The 23263-nt window shown below is 57.6% G+C and overlaps 5 protein-coding genes across 8 annotated transcripts; 3 read left to right on the forward strand and 2 right to left on the reverse strand.

Annotated features, from left to right (window-relative positions):
- Positions 1 to 960: 960 nt before the first annotated feature.
- Positions 961 to 11014, forward strand: Bicdl2 (BICD family like cargo adaptor 2). 2 transcript variants are annotated; one of them, XM_048332255.1, is made up of 10 exons: positions 961 to 1042; positions 4012 to 4298; positions 7822 to 8037; positions 8175 to 8291; positions 8419 to 8565; positions 9306 to 9494; positions 9585 to 9737; positions 10048 to 10178; positions 10292 to 10412; positions 10533 to 11014. In XM_048332255.1, exons 2-10 carry the CDS (start codon positions 4017 to 4019, stop codon positions 10692 to 10694), a joined length of 1518 nt encoding a protein of 505 aa, XP_048188212.1. In that variant the 5' UTR covers positions 961 to 1042; positions 4012 to 4016; the 3' UTR covers positions 10695 to 11014. The 2 variants fall into 2 exon arrangements, with proteins under 2 accessions (XP_048188212.1, XP_048188211.1); XM_048332254.1 differs by lacking the exon at positions 961 to 1042 and adding an exon at positions 2848 to 2886.
- Positions 10956 to 14549, reverse strand: Thoc6 (THO complex 6). Its single transcript, XM_048332256.1, has 14 exons — positions 14418 to 14549; positions 13234 to 13349; positions 13055 to 13119; positions 12866 to 12969; positions 12735 to 12772; positions 12602 to 12650; positions 12430 to 12501; positions 12235 to 12337; positions 12093 to 12142; positions 11955 to 12017; positions 11751 to 11861; positions 11530 to 11664; positions 11329 to 11452; positions 10956 to 11074 (listed from the first exon to the last, which is right to left on the reverse strand). Exons 1-13 carry the CDS (start codon positions 14454 to 14456, stop codon positions 11372 to 11374), a joined length of 1026 nt encoding a protein of 341 aa, XP_048188213.1. The 5' UTR covers positions 14457 to 14549; the 3' UTR covers positions 10956 to 11074; positions 11329 to 11371.
- A 168-nt stretch (positions 14550 to 14717) lies between these two features.
- On the forward strand, positions 14718 to 16108 carry Hcfc1r1 (host cell factor C1 regulator 1). 2 transcript variants are annotated; one of them, XM_048332262.1, is made up of 4 exons: positions 14718 to 14949; positions 15246 to 15302; positions 15412 to 15540; positions 15753 to 16108. In XM_048332262.1, the coding sequence occupies exons 1-4, from the start codon at positions 14855 to 14857 to the stop codon at positions 15886 to 15888; spliced, it is 417 nt and encodes a 138-aa protein (XP_048188219.1). In that variant the 5' UTR covers positions 14718 to 14854; the 3' UTR covers positions 15889 to 16108. The 2 variants fall into 2 exon arrangements, with proteins under 2 accessions (XP_048188219.1, XP_048188220.1); XM_048332263.1 differs by lacking the exon at positions 15246 to 15302.
- Positions 16109 to 16322: 214 nt separating this feature from the next.
- Positions 16323 to 18246, reverse strand: Tnfrsf12a (TNF receptor superfamily member 12A). The gene is made up of 4 exons (XM_048332264.1): positions 18110 to 18246; positions 17328 to 17432; positions 16993 to 17127; positions 16323 to 16892 (listed from the first exon to the last, which is right to left on the reverse strand). Exons 1-4 carry the CDS (start codon positions 18201 to 18203, stop codon positions 16837 to 16839), a joined length of 390 nt encoding a protein of 129 aa, XP_048188221.1. The 5' UTR covers positions 18204 to 18246; the 3' UTR covers positions 16323 to 16836.
- A 1386-nt stretch (positions 18247 to 19632) lies between these two features.
- Positions 19633 to 22076, forward strand: Cldn6 (claudin 6). 2 transcript variants are annotated; one of them, XM_048332258.1, is made up of 2 exons: positions 19633 to 19647; positions 21331 to 22076. In XM_048332258.1, the coding sequence occupies exon 2, from the start codon at positions 21352 to 21354 to the stop codon at positions 22015 to 22017; it is 666 nt and encodes a 221-aa protein (XP_048188215.1). In that variant the 5' UTR covers positions 19633 to 19647; positions 21331 to 21351; the 3' UTR covers positions 22018 to 22076. The 2 variants fall into 2 exon arrangements, with proteins under 2 accessions (XP_048188215.1, XP_048188214.1); XM_048332257.1 differs by lacking the exon at positions 19633 to 19647 and adding an exon at positions 20037 to 20665.
- Positions 22077 to 23263: the final 1187 nt, after the last annotated feature.

A 23263-nucleotide genomic window follows, 5' to 3' on the forward strand; every position in this document is an offset into this window, starting at 1 on the left:
TTTCATCTCCTACTTCTTATCTGGAGATGGCCCAGCTCTCCAGGGCTTCCCTAGGGACCCTCAGTCCCCCTATTCATCTTCCTTCTAACCAGTGGAAGGAAAGAAGTAGGTGTGTTGGGACGCTAGTCCAGGAGTCCAGAATTCGGGTCCAGCCAGAGGCTGAAGGCTGGAGACTAGAAGCTGGAGGCCAGAAATGCAGAGAAATTGGAAACTGGATTCAAATGTCGAGTCCCAGCACTTGGGAGGCTGAGGCAGGAAGATTGCATGTTGGAGGTCAGTCTGGGCTATGGAGTAAGACTATGTCTCAAAATAAACAAAACAAAACTACCCTGTCCTGGGCTGGGCCATCACTGCTCCCATGGGAGGTTGCCTCGGGGAGATCACTGCTATCTGAGCAAGGCCTGTCCTGTGCAAAAAAAAAACCCAGACCTTACATGAAAAAAAAAAAAAGATTTGAAGAAGGGCTGGGGTGTGCCTCAAGTGGTGCCTGCCTAGCAACCCTAAATTCAAACTCAAAAAAATGTTCACAGGAGCCAGGCGAACTGTGGTGGCCAGTGGGTTTGGTGTAGGGACACACCCACCTGGGGGTCGTGTGAGCTCAGGGTGCTGCTCAGAGGACGGAGAATGACGTGACACAATGGATAGGTGAGGCCCCTCCGCACCCCCGTGGGGGCGAAGCAGCTAGGACCAGGTGTCTAGTCCTGCAGACATGTATGGCCTAAACACATAGAAGGCATGTAATGCCTAGAAGCTAACATCCATCATCACCCCCACTTTACAGATGGGGAAACTGGGGCCTGCAGAGGTCAATGGGTGGATTGGTGCAAGCACACACACCTACCAAATGGCCAAATTGAGATTTGGGCTGAGGCCCTGCGATGCTAGAACCCCAAGAATCCAGCCCCTTTGCACTATTGTTTTATGGGTTTGTTTTTGGTTTATAGGACCGCGCCCCTCCCACGACCTGGGTGGACAGGAGCGGCAGGAGAGCAGGGCGTCGGCCTCATCATCTGTAGATGACTTCAGTCTCTACCTAGCGTAGGTAGGGCTCAGGGAAGCTGTTCTGACTGTGGTGTGCCAAGGTGGGGCGGGCCCAGGTAAATCTGGAAGTTAAAGGGACTCTGAACTTTTATTTCCCAAGATGGCAGTGGGTAGGGGGAGGCTACCACACCTACCTCCCACAAGCATTCATTCCTTGCTATGCTTTTCAACTCTGAGCTCGTCTCTGCTCCTTCTCTGCTGGCAGGAAGCCTTGTCACAGGCCCGGGGCCTGGAGCTCTAGGCCCTGAACCTCCTTCACATGGAGTCCTTGCACCCCTTTTCCCACAAGCTGGGAGTCTCAGCTCTACCAAGCACCCCAAGATTCAAGAGTCTTGATCCAAGCTAACGGTGGATGGACCCAGTGAATACTAGATTCTCCATATGGATTAATGGGCTGGGGGTATAGATTCATGGTAGGCCTCAGGCCTAGTATGTGCAGGGCCCTGGGCTCAAATCCATGTGCATTAAAATAAACAAATAGGGAATGGGAGCGAATGAGGGAACAGATGATACTGTGTGAAAGAAAATGTACTTATTACCTAATGTATATAAATGTTACCACCCTGAATATCACCTCTAAAAATAACAATACAGTAAATTTAAAAATGAAAGAAAGAGGGCTGGGAATATGGCCTAGTAGTAAAGTGCTCGCCTCACATACATGAAGCCCTGGGTTCGATTCCTCAGCACCACATATATACAAAAAAGCTGGAAGTGGCGCTGTGGCTCAAGAGGTAGAGTGCTAGCCTTGAGCAAAAAGAAGCCAGGGACAGTGCTCAAGCCCTGAGTCCACGCCCCAGGACTGGCAAAAAAAAAAAAAAATGAAAGAAAGAAAGGAAAGGAAGCAAGCAAGCAAGCAAGCAGGCAAGCAAGCTAGGCCCCAAAGGCTCAGACCTGTAATCCTAGCTATTCAGGAGGCTGAGATCTGAGGATCACAGTTCAAAGCCAGCCCTGGCAGGAAAGTCTTACCTCCAGTAAGAGATTCTTACCTCCAGTGAGCCACCAGAAAACTGGAGATGGCCCTGTGGCTCAAGTGGTAGAGCTCTAGCCTTGAGCTGAAGAACTCAGGGATAACACCCAGGCCCTGAGTTCAAACCCCATGACCAACCAAAAAGCAGGAAAAGCTGATATGCCTATTGCCTCCTACCTCATACTTCCTGGATGTTCTGGCAGTTGCTTGAAATTCACAGGGCAGAAACTGGCCAGGGCCTTCCCACCCCCCCCCCACCCACCCCCCCACCCCTGCAGTCTGATTCTAAGTATTGGCCCGCATGCACCCTCCCAGCCCTCCTGTGCGTTCTGCTCTCCAGGCCAAGAGCCCCTGTTCTGTGACCCAGGGAGCACTGACGTGTCGAGTCACCAGGCCGTGGCTGGAGGATCCCACGTGCCCAGCTCCGTGGGGACATGGGGACTGGGCCCTGGCGACTGCCTTCTCCATCCCAAGGCCCGAGTCCCAGACTTGGTCCGTGGGTCCCAGCTCGGTGCCAATGCAGGAACTGGAATCCAGGTGTGGCTGCAGGCCACAGCTTCAGCGTCCATGGGACCCCAAACGACGCAGGGGACCCCTTCACCCGACCCTCAGCCTGCTTGTCTGCGAAATGGAGTATAGCAGGCCCGCTCCGTAAGTCAACTGGCTATGTCTGTAAACGCAGAGGACTTGGCTTGTCCTTCGGGGCCTCCGAGGGCCCTGGCGGCTTCTCCCGGGCCGCGGCCGCACCCCGCCGTCCCCGCCACCAGGGGGCGCGCGCCCCGCCCGCGGCGCCGCCCCTTCACCTGTGCGGGCCGCGCACCTGGCGCCGCCTCCGGAAGAGGGGACCCGGGGCCGCGGGGACCTGGTGGCTGCGGGTGAGAGTCGAGGGGTCGCCGGACACGGGCACCCCGGGCTTCGGGCGGGCCTGGGCCGGGCGGAGGGGGCCACGGAGGATGTGGGGAGCCCGGCGGGGCGTGGGGCTCTGGGGACCGGGGACACTGGCTGGACGGGAGGCGCAGGTGGGGCTGCGGACCCCCAAGGCCGGGGTCGGGGGGGACCCGGGGGCCTCTGTGCGCCGGACGTCGCGGTGCTGAGAGCCCTGGGTCCGGGCGCGGGGCGGGCGACAGGTGCGCTGGGGGCGGTACCCCCAGGGGACGGGGCAGGCCGCCGGGGCGGGACCCCCTCCGCGGGACCCCCGCCGAGCCCCTGAACCCCGGGACCCCAGGCCCCGGCCGCCCTCGGGGATCTCGGCCTCCCCTCCCCAGGGCCAGGCCTGGCAGTAAACAGAAACCCGGAGCCGGGCGCGCGGGCCGGCACAACCTGTTACCCCGCCCCGCCCGGCCCGCGCCAGGTCCCGGGACGCAGGATGGGGGCTCCCGGGTCCCCCGGGGAAGCATGGCGCTTGCAGAAACGGCCAGAGCCTGGGACTCCGGGAGGCAGGAACGCTTGGGACGGGGGGCTTTGAAGTCTAGGGGGAGGTGGAGCCCCAACACCGTGCTCCCCGAAAAGGAGAGGCGGGTCAGAGAGTGGGGAGGCGGGGACCAGGGATCCTGGGAGGAGATCGGGGGTGGGGGTCAGGGGATCAGGGATCCTGGGACGGGGTCAGGGAGTGGGGGGCGGGGGAGACCAGGGCCTCTGGCTGAGGAATTGGGGGTCTTGGGCTCCTGTGGGGGAGGAAGCTGGCCTCCGGTGCTCGTTCCGGGTGGAGCTCAGTCCGTGGGAATCGGGTTCGCGGGCTGACTGTGGAGGGAGTGGCCACCATTGTCAAAGAGAATTGAGAAAAGGCTTCCTGGGATCAGAGAATGGCAGGCTGAGGCAGAAGTCAAGGCAGCTGATTTCCTTCTGCTCCATGCCTCAGTCTACCCTGGGGACATTAACGGAGCTAGATGGGCCACATAGATCATTAACCGTCGGTGGCCCAGGGCGGCCTGGCTCAGGACCAGACGGCCTGCGGGGGTGGAGCCTGGGGGGGGCTGTCCCAACATGACCTGTCCCCGCAGGTGTCATGAGCTCCCCAGAAGCGCGCAGCTTGCGGGGGCCGCTGTCGGGGGGCGCCTCCCCCAGCACCGAGGACGGCTTCTTTCCCTTCGTGCTGGAGCGGCGGGACTCATTTCTGGAAGGAGGCGGCCCGGGGCCCGAGGAGCCGGAGGACCTGGCGTTGCAGCTGCAGCAGAAGGAGAAGGACCTGCTGCTGGCCGCTGAGCTGGGCAAGATGCTTCTGGAGCGCAATGAGGAGCTGCGGCGGCAGCTGGAGACGCTGAGCGCCCAGCACTCCGAGCGCGAGGAGGTGAGCCGGCCGCTGGGGCTCGGTGGCGGGCAGGTGGGTCCAGTAGTGGAAAACAAGAAGACCAGCCCTGCACCGGAGGCTCATGCCTGTAATCCTTGCTACTCAGGAGGCTGAGATCTGAGGATCTCAGGATCTGAAATCTGAAGCCAGCCCTGGAAGGGAAGTCCACGAGACTCATATCTCCAATTAAGCCGTAGAAAGTTGGAAGGGGAGCTTGTGGCTCAAATGGTAGGACATCAGCCTTGAGCATAAAAGCTAAGCCAGATCTTGAGGCCTTGGGCTCAAGCCCCAGTACTGGCACCAAAACAAAACAAGAATTCTTGAGGCTGGAGGTGTGGCTTAAGTAGTAGAGCAAGAGAAGGATCACGAATTCAAGTTCAACCCCCTCCCCCTATGCTGGGGGTCGGGGAGAGGGGATAGAGCTCAGTGGCACAACATTTACCTACTGGGTTTGAGATCCTGCCTGGCTGTGTAACTCCTGCCACCCTGGGCAGGCTGCTGGCCCTCGCCTGCCATGGTCTCTACCTCATCCACAGCACAGCATACCCCAGACAGCAGATGGCAGCAGCCACTCCCAGTCCACACTGATTTCCATACATCACTTGCAGTCACTTCTGCCAAACCTTTCAACTAAGAACACTTCTTCCCAGGCTCTTCTTGGCTCCATTCCCACTTGCAGCTGGGGCTCACCTCTGGACCCTAAACACCTCATGTCCCCGTGTTGCCAGATAACTGTTGACATCTCGACCTAAGTGGTACTGGGTTCTCCATGCACACATAGCTCTCCCTAACCTCTGTAAACCTGTGCATATGTGTGCCAGTACTGGAGTTTAAATGCAGGACCTGAACATTGTTCCTGAACTTTTGTGCTCAAGGATAGCACTCTAGCACTTGACCCACAGTTCCACTTCTGGCTTTTTGGTGGTTAATTGAAGATGAGAGTCTCACAGGGCTGGGAATATGGCCTAGTGGTAAAGTGCTTGCCTCTCACACATGAAGCCCTTGGTTCAATTCCTCAGCACCACATACATAGAAAAAGCCAGAAGTGGCTCTGTGGCTCTAATGGCAGAGTGCTAGCCTTGAGCAAAAAGAAGCCAGGGACAGTGCTCAGGCCCTGAGTTCAGTCCCACTGGCAAAAAAAAAAAAAAAAAGTCTCAGGCTTTCCTGCCTGGGCTGGTTTCAAACCTTAATCTTCAGATCTCAGCCTCCTATGTAGCTAGTATTACAAATGTAAGCCACTGTCACCCAGCTGCATTTGCTGGCTTTGTTTTGTTTTGTTTTTTGGTCATTGGGCTTGAACTCAGTGCCTGGGTGCTATCCTTGAGTTCTTTCACTTAAGGCTAGTGCTCTACCACTTTGAGCCACAGTGCTACTTCTGGTTTTCTGGTAGTTAATTGGAGATAAGAATGTCACAGACTTTCCTGCCTGGCTGGTTTTAAACCATGATCCTCAGATCTCAGCCTCCTGAATAGCTAGGATTACAGGCTTGAGCCACCAGTGTCTAGCTGCACTTGCTCTTTGTTTCTTTCCTTGTTTCTTTCTTCTCTCTCTCTCTCTCTCTCTCTCTCTCTCTCTCTCTCTCTCTCTCTGTTCTTTCTTTCTTTCTGTCAGTCCTGGGGCTTGGACTCAGGGCCTGAGCTTCTTTTTGCTTGAGTCACAGCACCACTTCTGGCTTTTTCTGTTTATGTGGTGATGAGGAACCAAACCCAGGGCTTCATGCATTCTAGGCAAGCACTCTACCGCTAAGCCAGATTCCCAGCCCCACACTTGCTATTTCTTTTTTTTTTTAATTAAATGTTATTGGCAAGGTGATGTACAGGGGGGTACAGTTACATAATAAGGTAGTGAGTACATTTCTTGTTATATTTGTTACACCTTCCCTCATTTTTTTTCCCTTCCCTAGTTCAGGTAAGCATATATACAATGTCCAGTGTACCAAAATTATACACACTAACCAAATGGGTATGCCAAATGAAATTCACCTAGTACATTAAACATAATGACAACAATAAAATCCTCCGTTTCCTTCTCTTGGAGTTCATTTTGCTTAGCCTCATTTTATATAATCATATGTACATAGCTGTTGAGCTATTGTGATCCTCTAATAGGTCTATCCTAGACCTTTTTATGTTTATTTAGTAATTGTTTGGTTTTAGATACATAATGTAAAGTCGCTGACCTAAACATGTGGAAATACCATTTGAAAAGAAGTTTGTAATTTTATAGGCATGATCTCTACTGTTCTACCACCCCCCCCCCCACAATCATATATCAAGGAGACCATGCGCCTTTGTTCTCTGTGTTCTAGGCTTGTCTCGCTCAACGTTATTTGTTCAAGATCTGACCATTTCCCTGTGAATGCCATTATTTTATCATTTCTAATCACTATGTACTTGCTGTTTCTTAACACAGTCTTCTTTCTGGTTGGTTCGTTCTGGTTGAACAGGAGCCAATCCAAGCATTAACTCCTTGAAGAGGCCCCCGCCTGACCTCCACTCCTTACTCACTCACTTCCTTGGGTTTCTTTACAACCTGAACTGTCCCTCTGAGAGTTCCTGCTTCAAGCATATCTCCATTTACCTATGGCCCTCTGGACTCTAAGTTGCTACAGGAGATTACCTGAATGGCCTTCATTAACCATGGACAACTAGGTCCCAGAACAGGAGGAGTCTGGGGGGATATTGGATGGATGGAGGGAGGTGGATGGAGGATGAAAAATGAATGGGTACTGGAGAAAGTGGGAAGATGAGACTTGGAAATATTAAAGGGACTTGCCCAGACTACTCAGACACCACAGAACCCAGCAACTGCAAGGCCAGCTGAGCCCCAGCCTGCCATTTTAGACACTGGCTGCTGGGACTGCTATCATCCCCTGACATAATCTACCATGTGTCCTTGGACAAGGTGTTCAACCTCTCTGAGCCACATCAGAGAGTGTAAACACCACCGTCTAGTGGATTCCATGAAGTAATGCAGTGTGGCACTTAGCACCTGCTAATAATTTGGAGCAGCTGTGGTTATTATCATGGCTCGGGTCCTTCCTGCTTCAAGGGCCAACAGAAAGTGGCCCCCTTGAGTCCTATGCTTCCCCAAGCTGGGCACCTGGGTGTGCCAAGAGCGTCCCCCCTTCTGGTCAGACAGGTTTGGGGGAGGGCAGGTATGGGGGGGGCGGTGAGTCCAGGGTGGGGCAGGCAAGGGTTAATTAGAGGGAACAGAAGAGAGGGGCTGGGCAGAAGCTGGGGTGCAGAGCCCCAGGACACCGCAGGTGTGTGAGGCCATGGGTCGCGGCTTAAATTCTGCCAGACTTAGGCGCCAGAAACGGCGCTTGCGACCTCGGGTACAGAAGCTCAGGCAGCAGCCTGAGGTGAGTAGGTGTCCAGGTTCCCCACTTCCATCTTTAATGCCACTCTCCTTCTCACTACTGCTCTCTCTCAGATGCTCTGGGTTTCCGTCTCTTCCTCTGTCTTGTTTCCTGTCTGTCTGGCACAGTCTCTGAGCTGGCTCCACTCTGTCTACCCTGCAGCGGCTGCAGCAGGAGAACCATGAGCTCCGCAGGGGCCTGGCAGCACGGGGGGCCGAGTGGGAGGCCCGAGCCGTGGAGCTGGAAGGGGATGTGGAGGCATTGAGGGCCCAGCTGGGGGAGCAGCGTTCGGAGCAGCAGGACAGCGGGCGCGAGCGGGCACGAGCCCTTGGCGAGCTCAGCGAACAGAATCTCCGGCTCAGCCAGCAGCTGGCACAGGTGGGATGGCCCTGACCCCTGGAGAGGTGGGGGCTGGCACGTGGGACCCCATGGAAGGGGTGGGTCAGTGGGTGCTTTGCCGTGGCATTGAGGCTGGTATCAGCCAAAGGCTCTGCTGGCCATTCCTCCACACCCAGGCCTCCCAGACTGAGCAGGAACTTCAGAGAGAACTCGATGCCCTTCGGGGGCAGTGCCAGGTGCAGGCCCTGGCTGGGGCCGAGCTGAGGACACGGCTGGAGAGCCTACAGGCAGAGGTGAGTGGAAGCTGGGGCTGCGGATGAGAGTTAAAGATTGGGGTCTTGTCTGAACCAGAAATAACTGGCCTGGGGTTATATGAGGCCCCACCAGCCCAGTGGCACAAGCTCTGAGGCCTTTCTCCAGAACCAGATGCTGCAGAGCCGCCGACATGACCTCGAGGCCCAGATCCGAGGCCTGCGTGAGGAGGTGGACAAGGGCCAGGGCCGGCTGCAGACCACCCATGAGGAGTTGCTACTGCTAAGGCGGGAAAGGAAGGAGAGCAGTCTGGAGGTGACCTGTGGGGTGGGGGGTAGCGAGTGGGGACCTTGGAAATGACCTTGGGTTCTCTGGGAAATGGGATCAGAGCTGCACCACTGGGAGTCTGGCGGCTGACTAGAACGTGAGGGTCAGCCCTGGAGCAAGCGAGAGCTACAGAAGGCTGCTGAGTAGGTGATCTGCTCTCTCAGAGCCTAGCAGCTGGGAGGCCAGGGAAGGGCCTGAGAGCTCCGACAACAAGATACCTGCCAGGACCATGTGCAGGCAGTGGAGATGGAGAAAAGGATTGATAAGAGGGAGCTGGATCTGATGTTTGAGATTTAGGCAGGTTGCTTTCTACATTGCTTAGCTTCTTACTTTTGTGGGGGTGCCTCCCTTCGGTTTCCCCGTCTGTGAGTTGGGATGGTCAAGGTGCCAGCTTCTCAAGGCTATGGTGAGGGTGTGAGGCTGAGGAGGAACGAACAATAACACAGGATCAAAGTAATTAATGAGAGAAGGTAAGCGGGACAGGGGAGGGGACCAGCCCTGTGAGGTGAGCAGATGGGTGGGGCTGGAGAAGGGCGAGGCCTGGCACCAGCGCACCCTGCTTTATAGGTGAGGAAATGGTGACTGGAAGGGAAGTGAGCGGCCCAAGCTGACAGCGATCTGGGAGAACTCAGGCCAGGGCGGCGGTGGTGTGGGCGCCGGGAAGGCGGGCGCAGATGCCCCGCTAACCTCTAACCTCGGCGCTCCCGTGCGACCCTTGCGGCTTGCAGCTGGATCGCGCGCGCTTCGAGGCTGCCGAGGCGCTGAGCTCGCTCCGAAGGCTGCAGCGGCGAGTTTCGGAGCTGGAGGAAGAGTCTCGTCTCCAGGATGCCGATGTGTCCGGGGCCTCTCTGCAGTCAGAGCTCGCCCACAGCCTCAACGGTGACCAGGATGGGGACGCCAATGCTTTCCAGGTGAGCAAGGAGGCTCACCAGCGAGGGGCGCAGGCTCTCTCCACTCTTCCTATTCCCACCTACTTCCATGGGACGCTGACCAATTCCTGTGGCCTGCAGACCACCGCGGCCCTGGCGACTCAAGTGGTGTCCAGCGCCCAGACTTCTCCCCAGGAAGAGAGCTTGGAACCCCCCAAGAAGCGAGCACCCTTGAGCCCAGGGGAAATACTGGAGGAGAGGGAGGCCGAAGTGACCAGGCTGCAGGATGAGGTGAGGAGGGGCGCGTGGGTGTGGATGCAGAGGTCTGCTGGTTGTCGGGTTCTTTCCCATCTGCACCTCTCAGCCTTTGCCCACCAAGCCCCTGTACCTGGATCCCCCTCGTCTCAACAAACTTGCATCATGTCCAAGAGCCAGCCTGCACCTCCTCGAGGAAGACTTCCTGGCCTGCACCCTCCCGAGTCCCACCCCCAGTCTCCTCGATCCTTGCCCACCCTAGCCCGCATGAGTTTAGGGGGTGAGAGGATCCATCTGGGACGGGAGACAGGGCCCTGTCTTCCCGCTGCCCCTCCCCTGCCCTCAGGTCGCACTGCAGAGCGCAGAGCTGCAGACCCTGCGGGAGGAGCTGCAGCGGCAGAAAGAGCTCCGCGCCCAGGGAGACCTCGGGGAGGCGCTCCGCGGCGCGCTCTCCGACCGGGACGAGGCGGTGAACAAGTGAGCCTCTGCCGTCCCCACCGCCCCTTCTGGGTCCCCGATCCCCCATCCGCGCTAGCGGGCCCCAGCCCGCCACACCCTCGGACCGGCTCTCCGCCCCTGCCCGCCCGCAGGGCCCTGGAGCTGTCCCTGGAGCTGAGCCGCGTCTCGCTGGAGCGGGACTCCCTGTCCCGGGAGCTGATGCGCGCCATCCACCAGAAGGTGGCGCTTACGCAGGAGCTGGAGGCTTGGCAGGTGAGGGCGGCGCCGGGGCGGGGCGGGGCGTGACGACGGAGGGCGTGTCGACACGTGAGTGCTCTGAGGGGCGGGGCCGAGGCCTGACGCTCACACAACCCCACCCCTTCCCGCCTCCAGGACGACATGCAGGTGGTGATCGGTCAGCAGCTGTGCTCCCAGCGCCAGAAGGAGCTGAGCGCTGCAGCCGCGGCCCCACGCCGTGCCACGACCCGCTTCTCGCTGCGCCTGGGCCCGGGGCAGGCTGGTGGCTTCCTCAGTAACCTCTTCCGAAGGACCTGAGGGCTGGACTACCGTGACTGCCAGTCCTGGGCTCACTTTCCTCTAATGGCCCATGGAGCAACAAGGCCCAGATGATTTCCAAGTGGTGCCCTCCCCTCCCCAGGAGGCGGACAGGAGCTCTTTGGGAACAGGAGCTAGCTTTGGGGCTAAGGCCCCAGGTGGGTGGCGGGGGCAAGCAGGGCAGAGATATTTTTTGAATCTACATAGGTCTATCTTTTGTAAGTACCAGGCCCCTGCTCTGGCCTGCTCTGGGAGTAGGCGTGGGAGTGGGTATTTATGTATTAAGGTTGGACAGAGTAATATATAACTCACTACAACAACTTAAGTTTTCATTCTTGGGAAGTGCATAGATGAGAAACCTGAAACTTTATTGTAGAAAAATAGAAAAGAGGGCTGGGGATATGGCCTAGTGGCAAGAGAGCCTGCCTCGTATACATGAGGCCCTGGGTTCGATTCCCCAGCACCACATATACAGAAAACGGCCAGAAGTGGCGCTGTGGCTCAAGTGGCAGAGTGCTAGCCTTGAGCAAAAAGGAAGGCAGGGACAGTGCTCAGGCCCTGAGTCCAAGGCCCAGGACCGGCCAAAAAAAAAAAAAAAAAAAAAAAAAAAAAAAAAAAAAAAAAAAAAAGAAAAATAGAAAAGAACACCCCAACCCGCTGGGGGCAGGTGTCTGATATCAGAAAGTCAAGGAGAAGGCTCGGTAGCCCAGGTTGGTGAAGACATCCACCCGGCAGCTGTTGCCTGCAGCAGTCAGGACCTGAGAGCAAGAGAGGCATGACTGGCCTGCCCACACTCACAACCCTCCTGGGATCCTCAGCAGCTGGCAAGACTCACCTTGCACTCAGGTGCTGCTGGCTGTTGGTTGAGGCTGAGGCTGAGAAGCCCGGGAGAGGAGCCAGGCACCTGGGCCTTGAGCTCCCCGCTCAGTTGCCACTGGTTGACACAACGACCCTGGCCAGCTGAGAGAATCTGTGTAGAACAGGGAGGAGGATCAGGGATCAGGGCTAGAGAAGGGAGCCAGGCAAGGGTGGCAGAAGCAAGGCAGAGGGCCTCACCAGGTCCTGGTAGAACGTGACGTGTTTCTGTGGTGCCCGCATGGGGAAGACAGTGGTAGGTGTGGAGGATCGCAGGTGCCAGAGAGTAAGAGCTGGACCCCCTCCACAGACCTACGCAGAGAGGGGTCCCCAGCCACAATGAGCCAAAAGCCCTCACCTAAGAGGGCTCAGGGCTGCTACCACACCACACACTGCCCAGCTCACCATCCAGTCTGAGTCAGTTGCCAAGCATCCAATCCAGCGCCCGTTGTGGGGCCTTGAGCACTCCTGGGATGGAAGAGTGGAAGATGAAGACGGCTTGGGGGAATATGAGACTATTGGGGGTGTGGATGGTGCCCTTACCTCATGCTTGTAGACCTCGATCGTTTGCACCTCCTTGGCTGTGCGGAGGTCTGTGGGTAAAAAGCCGAGGTTCCTGCTGAGCCACACTGACCCCAGCCTCTCTCTTATCATAATCTTGCTCTCCAATTAGCCATCCTCTTACCCCAAAGACGCACTGCCCCATCTTCGCCACCTGACAGCACCTCGGGGCTCCGTTCCCGCAGTGCCAGGCAATGGATATAGTCAGTGTGGCCCCGAAGGGCCCGCTTCAGGTTAAGAGAGAGAGAGACCAGGTCAGAATGAAGAAGACCCATGAATCCTCTGGGCTGGATTTCCCCAGCTCCAGGGCCCTGCTCACCGTGAAGCTCCCCGTTTCAAGGTCCATAGTGTGCAGCAAACAGTCTCCCCCAGCTAGCATGAGGGAATTCTCCTACCATGAAAGACAGAGGGGAGCAGGAAGTCAACATCAAAGACAGGGAGTGGGGAAAAGATCAAGGTTTGGGTCAAGAACCATCACACAGGGTTTACACCTTGGGGATGAGCAGCAAGGCATTGATCTCAGGTACTTCCAGACTGGTCCTAGGAGGGAAGGGAAGGGTCAATGTCAGGGGTGGTGCTCTCCACCGCATGCCCTCCTCCCCTAGGTCTTGACCTGTGACTCACCTATATGGGGGCTGGCGACACCACAGCTCCTTACAGCCCTTCACAGAAGGAACATAGCGGAAAACACGAAATGAACTCAAGTAAACTTTAGATGGGTGGCCTGATCCTTCCCCAGGCTCTAGACTCCTTACCTTCTTGAGGATCTCTGCCCAAAGCCATGCCTTCACCTCTCCATCCCCAGCACTGAGCAGATGTCTTTCAGTGGAGACCATGCTGTAGACAGGCCCATCATGAGCTAAAGGAAACAGAATCAGTGTGAGCCCATTCAGTCTCTTCCTCCATCTTGGGCCTCCTAAGCCAGACCCCACAGCTATCCTCACCTTGGAAGGTCACCACAGGCTTTTTGCTTTCCTCTTTGGCCTCTGAACTCAAAGCAGCAGACAAGCTGGTGGAAAGAGATGAGGCAAGCGGAGGCCAGGGTCAGAGGCAGGAAGCATCAGTCTCAAGAATATAAAATGCTAGGATTCATAGGTAGTGGGGTATCAAGGGCCCAGGATACCTGAAGATAGCGATCTGTCCATAATTGTTGCCAGCTGCCAGGAACTTCCCACAGGGTGAGATGCTCTGGGAGAAGATGGTCATGTGCAGCCGCTGCAAGGCCTGAAACACCTCTGTCTGTAGGGAGAGGCTTCATGAGGCCAGTCTGGGAGGTCTGAGACCTCTGCCCAGACTCCTGTCTCCTGAGTCCCCGGCCATAGGCCTGGCTTCCTAGCCTCTCACTACCCAGACTCCTCAGCCTTCTTCTGAGGTGGCCACCAAACACAAGTGCCTGCCTATTCATCCCAGGGGTGTCTCCGGAGAAGAGGGTAAGAACTGAGGCATGATGCCTAATGGTACTCTTGAGCAAGTATCAAAGGAAGCCTCTCAGTTTCCAGAATGGTCAGATGATGCTCACGGACGATTCTATGCATGTATATAAAAAGCTTTACATAGGGCTGTCATGTAGGAAATAGTTAAGAAATGCACTTGGGGGGGCTGGGGATATGGCCTAGTGGCAAGAGAGCTTGCCTCGTATACATGAGGCCCTGGGTTCGATTCCCCAGCACCACATATACAGAAAATGGCCAGAAATGGCGCTGTGGCTCAAGTGGCAGAGTGCTAGCCTTGAGCAAAAGGAAGCCAGGGACAGTGCTCAGGCCCTGAGTCCAAAGCCCAGGACTGGCCAAAAAACAAAACAAACCAAAAAAAAACAAAAACAAAACAAACCAAAAAAGAAATGCACTTGGGGCAGGGAGAATAGCTCTGTGGCTGAGCATGTAACTTAGCACAGGCTGGGTTCCATACACAGTATCACAAAGAAAAAGAAAAGTGGCCCTTGCATAGTATGTGTCATTTTTTAAAAAGGTGACTCCAGCTGGGAATGCGGCCTAGTGATAGAGTGCTTGGCCCGGGTTCGATTCCTCAGCACCACAAATACAGAAAAAGCGCAAGTGGTAGTGTGGCTCAAGAGGCCCTGAGTTCAAAGCCCCATGACTGACAAAAAAAAAAAAAGTGATGCTAAAACATACTGACATTTAATCCCTACCCTCTGACTTTCACTTTAGGCTCTGAGGCTCTCCCATCCGGAGTCAGAGTGTTCAAGGCCCTCGAGCCGGCCCCCACACCATTCTTGGCGCCCCAGCTTCGAAGCCAGTAAGCATGGACTACAAACCCCAGAAGGTATCGCGCGCAGCTCCCACTCACCTGACCCAGAGGAGCCGCGAGCAGCGAAGCGCGCTCCATCCTCCCAGAACTACAAGTCCCAGGTTGCTCTGCGAGCGGCTCAGCCTGGGGATTCCGGACGTACCCGCGAGGGGCTCTTCGCGGCCCTCTCAAACTGCCGGCCGGCCCGGCGCGAAGGCAACGCCTCTAGGGCTTCCCGGTACCCCAGGAACCGAAGAGAAAGTCAACAAGCCTCTCCATTGAGAAGTGCCGCTACTCCCTACTCCGGATCCCTTCCCCCACTCCGCCGAGCCAACCCGCCTTCCAGCAGCGCGCCGCTCCGCTCCTCTTCCGCGCGTGCGCAGAACCTCACCACCGCGCGCACCTAAGGCCACACCTCCCGCGCTGTGCCACGCCCTCCGAGGCTCCGCCCCCGACACCCGGATCCCACCCCTCTGTCCGCAGGACCCCGAGCCTTAATGATCCTGCAGCAGCCTCTAGAACGGCGCCCCCCAGGCCGGGCCTTGCGCGACGCGCGGGCAACCTCGGGGATGACTCGGAGCCTGGATGCCAGGTGCGTGTGGGGGATAAGGGGCTCAGGAGCCTGGGCTGGCCTGAAGGATGACACCGGATGCGGCAAACCGCGGGGCTTGGGCTTGAGCTGGGCCTCACTGAAGCTGGCGACTCAAGGTTGAGACTGTCGAGGTGGGCTGCTAGCTAGCGCAGGCGAGGGGGATAGCTTAAGGTTGCACGCACAGACCGGACCGGGCAGGGGGCTCCTGGCTCCCGCTAGCTACACAGGATCTGGTGGGCAGGTCCCAAGGAAGGGGCCAAAAGGGTGGAGTGCACCTGGCTCTCTCTTTTTCCCAGCTCCCCTCTCTTAGGAGCTGTGCCCATGAGCACCAAACGGCGACTGAAGGAGGAGCAGTGAGTTTGGGGGCAGGGAAGACTCCCAAGATCTGTCACCTCTGGCCTCCATCAGATCTGTCTTCCCTTCTCAACATTTCTGCCTGCCTTTCCCTACATCTTTCCCCAGGGAGCCCTTGCGCAAGCAGTTCCTTTCTGAGGAGAACATGGCCACCCACTTCTCTCGACTGAGCCTACATAATGACCACCCCTACTGCAGCCCCCCCACGGCCTTCCCACCGGCTCTGCCCCCACTCAGGTAGGCACCTTGGCTGGCAAGGACTTGTGTTGGAGGACCACACTCTGTCCTAAGAGCCACTCATCACCATGGCCTGCCTCATGGTGCTATTTTTAGCTTCCAGACTAACTTCTATGCTGTTTCCCGTCTTGACCTCAGGACTTGGACCTGGTGGTCCTGCCAGGCCAGCTTTCAGTCCCTTGCCTTGCCTACTGAAATATTTCCTTTTCCAGAAGCCCTTGCTCCGAGCTGCTTCTCTGGCGCTACCCTGGGAGCCTGATTCCGGAAGCCCTCCGGCTGTTGAGGCTGGGGGATACCCCCAGTTCCCACTACCCTGCAACACCAACTGGGGACACAATGGAGGTCTGAGTAGTGGTGCCTGTGCTTCTTCCCACCTGCTTCCTGCCCTGCTACAGAAGAGACAAGCAGCCCCCTGGGAGACAAGGTGCTGACTTCTCAGGACCTTTCCAATAGCGGACCCAGACTCAATGGAATCCTGGGTGGGAGGGGCAGCAGGAAGGGAAGACATATTAAACCTCTCACACACACCCCTAGAAATGAATAAAGATTGCTGAACACTTCAACGTTTCATTCAGTCTGGAACTCCAGGCCTTGGGTGGGGGGTGGGGTGCTGGATGCCGGGGTTTCTTCATAAGATTTTCCCTGGAAAACGGTCAGGGCAGGCCAGGTCCTGGCAGGCTGGGCTCCAGGCATTGAGAATGTGTGAGTCAGAGCCTCACCCCCGCCCCCGCGGTGACTGACTCACTGACTCCCTCCCTCCAGCTGGGGATCAAGCCATGCTCTAACCATTTAAAGTTAAAGATTCTTTTATTAATAAATTCTCCTCTCCAAAGTTTCTCCCCCAAATAAATATCTCCTCCCCCTTTGGGGGGTGGGGGAGGATTTACATTAGGACCTGCCCTCATGGAGGGCCAGCCCCCTAGTGTTAAGATCAGGGCTCCTAATCCCCCTGGGCTGAGGCCCTGTGGTGGAATTTCAGTCCATTGAGTGCCTAGGGGCCTGGCCTGGTAGTGTCTGCCCTTCAAGTCAGCCAGGCTTGGGGCATCAGGGGAAGAAGGAGACACTTGTGCAAGTACTGCAGTTTCTTTGTATGAGCCAGCATGAAGCTCCTTTTCTGTCCAGGAGACAGACAGGGCAATAAGACACCTCAGAAGGCTCCTCTGAGCCCTGGCTCAGGCCTGGGAGGTGATTCATCACCCCCTGTGGTTGGAAGAGCCTGGCTCAGTCTGTGTCTGAGTGCCCAGGGCCGGCTCCAAAATGAATGAATGACGACTGGGCACAATGCCGGTAGCTCATTCACTGGATCAGCGCCACACCTGGACAGCCCTCTCCACCAGTCTCCTCTATGGGGGCTGCAAGATAAAAGATGGGGTCACCGTGAGCAGTGGATAGAGAGCATGTGTGGGGGGGGGAGGGGTTGATGAGTGGACCAACCGGCTGAGACAAACTTACTGGTAAATTTCTCTCTCCTGCGGCACCGTCTCCAGACCAGGAAGCCAGAAAGCAGTGCCAGCACCAGGGCCAGGCTGAGGGCGCCCCCCAGGATGGGCCAAAGCAACCGGAAGTGGGCAGGAGGTGCGGCTGCACCTAGGGACCAGACTCAAAGTCAGACCTTACCCAGGCTTTGTTCCCCTAGAACTATTGCGTGGCCCCCACCCTGACCAAAGCCCCTTCCCCACGTAGCCTCTTGTCCAGTAATTCCCCACGTCCGAAGTCCGCTACCCCAGACCCCAACACAAGAGCCCGATCTGGGGATCCACTGGTTAGCGGCCCCGCCCCCTACTCACAGCCCAGGCAGAAGTCGCTGTGCGGCCGCGCCGGGCACGAGGCGCAGTCCATGCACTTGTCCAGGTCCGCACTCCAGGAGCTGCCGCGGGAGCAGGGGGCGGCGCCTGGGGAGGGGGCCGCGGGTCAGAGGCGGGGGCGGGGCGCGTCTATTCTCAGGGCTGAGGTCAGGGTCGGTCGGCTCGAATAACGTGAGTCACCGGCGCCCTCCCCCCAGCATTCCTCACAGGTGACCGCACGGCCAGACCGGGACACGGCCGTGCGTGCGGAGGGGGGCGCAGGACTTGGGGGGTTGGGTCCCCACCACCCCTCCCGCCGCCGGCGGATGACTCACTCCTGGGCACGGGGCCCGACCCTGGTCCCTCCCCCCACATAGCTAGGCACTGAAGTCACCGGATGGAAGGGGGCAACCACATGGTACAGAGGGCACAGACCCCCGTGCCTCCGACGCCCCTAGAAGTCTCGGGGACCGCGGGCTGGGCAGACCCCGTGGGGACCGGGTTGGGGGAGTAGCCTCTTACCAGCCCAGACTTCCTGCCCGTAAACTCCACTTTTGGAGCGGGCTTTTGGGACAGAGGAACCTCCAACCCCCACAGCCCAATCTAGCATGCAGGGAAACTGAGGCCGGGACGGCGGGGAAGCTAGGAGTGGAATGGGCCCTTCCCTTTGCATGGGTTTGCAAAGACCCCCGATCCCACATCTCCCCCCACCCCGCCCGTCCGTCCGTCCGTCCGTCCCTTCCAGCTCTCAATCTCCGGTGCAGGACACCCCGCACCCCGCGTACCTGGCGCTTGTTCCGCAGCCGCGGCGCGCAGCAGCACCAGCCCAAACGCCAGCGCTACCAACCGGCGCAGGGCGCGGAGCGGAGCCGCAGCCATCGCTCGTCCTCCGCCGCTGCGGTCTGCGCCCGCTGCCCGCCGGCCCGCCGTGCCCTAGGCGGCCGCCCCGCCCCCGCTCGCCCCCGCCTTCCGGGGCGGGGCCTCTCGTAGACACGCCCCTGCTCGCTAGGGCCCCGCCCACCATCCCGCCCAGTCCCCCGGCTCCGCCCTCCGTTCCTCCTGCCGCGCGTGTCTGGCTTAGCGCTTAAATCAGGAGATGAGAGTAAGAGATAACCAGTGAAGACTTGATTGTAGTTTACTTTTTATTTACTCATCCGTATTTTCTCTCAATTGCTCATCGTCTTGCCCCTCATCTTGCTATGTAGCCTCATGAGCCTCCTGCCTCAGGTGCCCTAAATATTTGAGATGCAGCTTTTTTGGGTGGGGGGGTGGGGTTATCGATAGGTCCCTGGAGTTTGAACCCTGGTCCTCCGTGCTTTTTTTTTTTTTTTTTTAGCCAGTCCTGGGCCTTGAACTCAGGGCCTGAGCACTGTCCCTGGCTTCTTTTTGCTCACAGCACCACTTCTGGCCTTTTCTGTATATGTGGTGCTGAGGAATCGAACCCAGGGCTTCATGTATACAAGGCAAGCACTCTTGCCACTAGGCCATATTCCCAGCCCCTACCTCAGCTTTTTTTTTTTTTTTTTTTAGTCAAGGCTAGCGCTCTACCATAGATAACTGGAGATAAGAGTTTCTCGGACTTTCCCGCCTAGACTGGCTTTGAACCAGGATCCTCAGATCTCAGCCTCCTGAGTAGATAGGATTACAGCACGCGCCCGGCTGGGATGCAGCTTTCTCCAGGGTCCCCAGGGTATTACAAGAACCACAAGAACCACAAGAACCCGGCGCTGGCGGCTCAATAGTCTGTCCTGTAATCCCAGCTCCTGAGGATCCTGAGGTCTGAGGATCCAGGTGGGAAGCCAGCCGAGGCGGACAGGAGACACTTTGATCTCCAACTAGCCACCAAAAAGCCGGAAGCGGAGCTGTGACTCCAGTCACAGACAGCCTGAGAGAGGTAAAGCCAAGTGCAAAGGAGAGGCCCCGAGTTCAAGCCCCAGTACCCAAATCCACATTCAAACAGCGTGCCCTTTTAATTTACACCTGTGGTGGTTCAGACTACAATTGAGGCTCCTTGTCCGAATGTGCGGAGTTGGAAGCTGAGGCTCGGGAAGGTTGGGTAAGTTCCCGAGTCATGGCGCGGGTCAGAGGCCACCGGGCGTCAGATGGCCGGGGTCTGGCACCCAGGGCGCAGCAGGTGGCGGCCCCGCGCCCCCGCGCTCCGCGCGCCCGGGGGCCGAGCTGGGCTGGCGCGCTCGCGGGGACCCGGCCAGGGTCTCTGCTCCTCCCCGAGGGAGGTGGTCCCGTGACGTCACTGCGCCTTTAAGACCCCCGCCTCCGCCCCCTCCCGCACACTCCGCCGCGGTCCTCTCAGGTGTGCGCGCAGGTGAGCCCGGGGCTGGCCTGCAAACTGGGTGTGGGGAGGGCGGGGGTGCGGGGGTCGCGGGGGTGCGGGGGAGGGCGCCTTGCGGGGGTCCCCGCTGCGCTCCTGGTCTCGGCCACCCGGGTCGCCGAGTCTCTTGGCCGGGGATCCGCCCCGCACCTGGCGGGGCGCTCGCTCCCCCCCCCCCCCCCGGCGGCTCCGGGTGTCTGAGACGCCCCTCCCCCTCCCCAGGACAAAGGCTTCGAAACCCCGGCTCCCCTCCCCCACTTGTCCGGCCCCCTGGGGTGGGGCTGTCCCCTCACCTGAGGGAGCCGACACAGCTTACCCCGCCGCCATGACGCCCCTCCCCGGGGCGCCGGCCGGCCCGCCGCGGCCCAGCGGGCTCGGAGGGGCTGACTCCACCGCGGTGCCTGGGACCGATCTGGGCCTTCGTATGCGGAGGGAAATCGGGGACAGCGAGTGTCCCCCGAGGTCATAAGCCCAGCCTCCTGGGCAGAAGGGTAAGAGTGAAGGAAGTCGGAAACTGTCTACCGGCCACTGCCTTAGGCCCAAACCCTTCGGGAAATCCAAGGGTAAAGGCGCTCTACACAGGGCGGTGAGCAGAGCTAGCTGGTCCCCTGTCCTCTCCAAAGCAAGGTGGGGTACGAAGTACCCAGGTGCAGATAAGGTGGCACAGGTGAGACTCACTGAACAGACCCTTGCCAGTTTAGCTTTTCTTGGCAAAGTCTAAAATGCAGAAGAACGTCCCAAACCTTGAGGACGGGCTCCCTGGCTCTCCTGGGGGATCCCAGTAGTCAGCAGGTGGCTTTGGGAAAGGAACTGCTTCAGGGTGAGAGGGTTTGTTTCTACTGCCTCTCCTGTCCCTCCAGGCCTAGCTGGCAGGCCTCCTCCCAAATGAAGAACCTAGCCACCTGCCTGCAGGAAGGAGATTGTGGAGGGTGGGTGGGGCCAGGCTGGGACACAAGATCCACCGTGTCTGTCTACCTGAGAGGGCAATGAGGCTTGGGCCTTGTCTTGGACGGTAAGAGGAAGATCAGGATTGCCTTTTTTTAAATGAGTTTAAGAGGGGCTGGGAATATGGCCTAGTGGCAAGAGTGCTTGCCTCGTATATATGAAGCCCTGGGTTTGATTCCCCAGCACCACATATATAGAAAATGGCCAGAAGTGGCACTGTGGCTCAAGTGGTAGAGTGCTAGCCTTGAGCAAAAAGAAGCCAGGGACAGTGCTCAGGCCCTGAGTCCAAGGCCCAGGACTGGCAAAATAAATAAGTAAGTAAATAAATAAATAAATTGAGGTTAGAGCCAGACTACCTGGAAATTCCACTATCTTTCCATTCTTTTCTGCCATTAGATAAAATGAGTTGGCAAGTACCTGTGTCCACTGACTACCATGTGTGAATCAGCTTCATACTATTACCTATCATTTCCACCCAAAACAGCCAGGATTGCCTACTTAGTTGCTGAGATAAATCAGTGCCTGTCATTTTAGCAGGGGAACACTAAATGTCTAGTTTGCCCACCAGAAAACAGACTCAGAGAATGTTTACCCCCTGCATTTCAAGACCTAGGGACTGCAGGATACAAGCTACTGGTGTCCTGCTATTGAAACTAAAACTAGCACGGTATGTGGTCTGTGCCAGCAACTCCTCTGTTTGTTTTTGTCCCCCCACCCCCACCCCACCTGCAGTGCAGCCTTCTGCACCTCACCATGGCATCTGCTGGTCTGCAAATCTTGGGGATTGTCCTGTCCTTGCTGGGCTGGATAAAGGCCCTGGTGTGCTGCGCCCTGCCCATGTGGAAGGTGACCGCCTTCATCGGCAACAGCATCGTGGTGGCCCAGATCGTGTGGGAAGGGCTGTGGATGTCCTGCGTGGTGCAGAGCACCGGCCAGATGCAGTGCAAGGTGTACGATTCGCTCCTGGCCCTGCCCCAGGACCTGCAGGCTGCAAGAGCCCTCTGTGTCATCACTCTTCTCTTGTCCCTGTTTGGCCTGATGGTCTACCTCGCTGGGGCTAAGTGCACCACTTGTGTGGATGACAAGGATTCCAAGGCCCGCCTAGTGCTCACCTCTGGGATCATCTTTGTCCTCTCAGGGATCTTGACCCTCATCCCCGTCTGCTGGACAGCTCATGCCATCATCCAAGACTTCTACAATCCTCTGGTGGCTGAAGCCCAAAAGCGGGAGCTGGGAGCCTCCCTCTACCTGGGCTGGGCTGCCTCAGGCCTTTTGCTGCTAGGTGGGGGGCTCCTGTGCTGCACTTGCCCCTCTGGAGGGTCCCGAGGTTCCAGCCATTACATGGCCCGCTATTCTACATCGGGCCCACACTCCCCACCTCGTGGACCCTCTGAGTATCCCACCAAGAATTACGTCTGACCAGGATGGAGGAGTGAGAGCTCCACTGGCCTCTGAGCCGGAGCCACCAAGAGATGACTCTCTCAGCACCTTGTGTGCTGGCTCTTAATACACTTTGGGTTTGGGTTTGCTTTTGTCTGCTTTTATGGGGAAGGATAATCTTTTTAAACTCACTTGACAATTGGACCAGACTTCCTGCCCGTAAACTCCACTTTTGGAGCGGGCTTTTGGGACAGAGGAACCTCCAACCCCCACAGCCCAATCTAGCATGCAGGGAAACTGAGGCCGGGACGGCGGGGAAGCTAGGAGTGGAATGGGCCCTTCCCTTTGCATGGGTTTGCAAAGACCCCCGATCCCACATCTCCCCCCACCCCGCCCGTCCGTCCGTCCGTCCGTCCCTTCCAGCTCTCAATCTCCGGTGCAGGACACCCCGCACCCCGCGTACCTGGCGCTTGTTCCGCAGCCGCGGCGCGCAGCAGCACCAGCCCAAACGCCAGCGCTACCAACCGGCGCAGGGCGCGGAGCGGAGCCGCAGCCATCGCTCGTCCTCCGCCGCTGCGGTCTGCGCCCGCTGCCCGCCGGCCCGCCGTGCCCTAGGCGGCCGCCCCGCCCCCGCTCGCCCCCGCCTTCCGGGGCGGGGCCTCTCGTAGACACGCCCCTGCTCGCTAGGGCCCCGCCCACCATCCCGCCCAGTCCCCCGGCTCCGCCCTCCGTTCCTCCTGCCGCGCGTGTCTGGCTTAGCGCTTAAATCAGGAGATGAGAGTAAGAGATAACCAGTGAAGACTTGATTGTAGTTTACTTTTTATTTACTCATCCGTATTTTCTCTCAATTGCTCATCGTCTTGCCCCTCATCTTGCTATGTAGCCTCATGAGCCTCCTGCCTCAGGTGCCCTAAATATTTGAGATGCAGCTTTTTTGGGTGGGGGGGTGGGGTTATCGATAGGTCCCTGGAGTTTGAACCCTGGTCCTCCGTGCTTTTTTTTTTTTTTTTTAGCCAGTCCTGGGCCTTGAACTCAGGGCCTGAGCACTGTCCCTGGCTTCTTTTTGCTCACAGCACCACTTCTGGCCTTTTCTGTATATGTGGTGCTGAGGAATCGAACCCAGGGCTTCATGTATACAAGGCAAGCACTCTTGCCACTAGGCCATATTCCCAGCCCCTACCTCAGCTTTTTTTTTTTTTTTTTTTAGTCAAGGCTAGCGCTCTACCATAGATAACTGGAGATAAGAGTTTCTCGGACTTTCCCGCCTAGACTGGCTTTGAACCAG

This window comes from Perognathus longimembris, chromosome 23 (assembly GCF_023159225.1).
Source record: "Perognathus longimembris pacificus isolate PPM17 chromosome 23, ASM2315922v1, whole genome shotgun sequence".
NCBI lineage: Eukaryota > Metazoa > Chordata > Mammalia > Rodentia > Heteromyidae > Perognathus > Perognathus longimembris.

What these genes read in the sequence shown, in the direction of transcription:
- Bicdl2 (XM_048332255.1), top strand. Translation starts at nt 4,017, where the DNA reads ATGAGCTCCCCAGAAGCGCGCAGCTTGCGGGGGCCGCTGTCGGGGGGC. An exon ending in TGGAGAGCCTACAGGCAGAG is followed by an intron (nt 8,292 to 8,418) that starts GTGAGTGGAAGC and finishes GCCTTTCTCCAG; the next exon opens with AACCAGATGCTGCAGAGCCG. An exon ending in CGGGACGAGGCGGTGAACAA is followed by an intron (nt 10,179 to 10,291) that starts GTGAGCCTCTGC and finishes GCCCGCCCGCAG; the next exon opens with GGCCCTGGAGCTGTCCCTGG.
- Thoc6 (XM_048332256.1), bottom strand. Translation starts at nt 14,456, where the DNA reads ATGGAGCGCGCTTCGCTGCTCGCGGCTCCTCTGGGTCAG. An exon ending in CAACTGACTCAGACTGGATG is followed by an intron (nt 11,862 to 11,954) that starts GTGAGCTGGGCA and finishes CTCTCTGCGTAG; the next exon opens with GTCTGTGGAGGGGGTCCAGC. An exon ending in TCACGTTCTACCAGGACCTG is followed by an intron (nt 11,665 to 11,750) that starts GTGAGGCCCTCT and finishes TGTTCTACACAG; the next exon opens with ATTCTCTCAGCTGGCCAGGG.
- Tnfrsf12a (XM_048332264.1), bottom strand. Translation starts at nt 18,203, where the DNA reads ATGGCTGCGGCTCCGCTCCGCGCCCTGCGCCGGTTGGTAGCGCTGGCG. An exon ending in GGCTGCGGAACAAGCGCCAG is followed by an intron (nt 17,433 to 18,109) that starts GTACGCGGGGTG and finishes CCCCCTCCCCAG; the next exon opens with GCGCCGCCCCCTGCTCCCGC. An exon ending in CAGCGACTTCTGCCTGGGCT is followed by an intron (nt 17,128 to 17,327) that starts GTGAGTAGGGGG and finishes TCTGGTCCCTAG; the next exon opens with GTGCAGCCGCACCTCCTGCC.
- Cldn6 (XM_048332258.1), top strand. Translation starts at nt 21,352, where the DNA reads ATGGCATCTGCTGGTCTGCAAATCTTGGGGATTGTCCTGTCCTTGCTG.
- Hcfc1r1 (XM_048332262.1), top strand. Translation starts at nt 14,855, where the DNA reads ATGATCCTGCAGCAGCCTCTAGAACGGCGCCCCCCAGGCCGGGCCTTG. An exon ending in CGGCGACTGAAGGAGGAGCA is followed by an intron (nt 15,303 to 15,411) that starts GTGAGTTTGGGG and finishes ATCTTTCCCCAG; the next exon opens with GGAGCCCTTGCGCAAGCAGT. An exon ending in CCGGCTCTGCCCCCACTCAG is followed by an intron (nt 15,541 to 15,752) that starts GTAGGCACCTTG and finishes TTCCTTTTCCAG; the next exon opens with AAGCCCTTGCTCCGAGCTGC.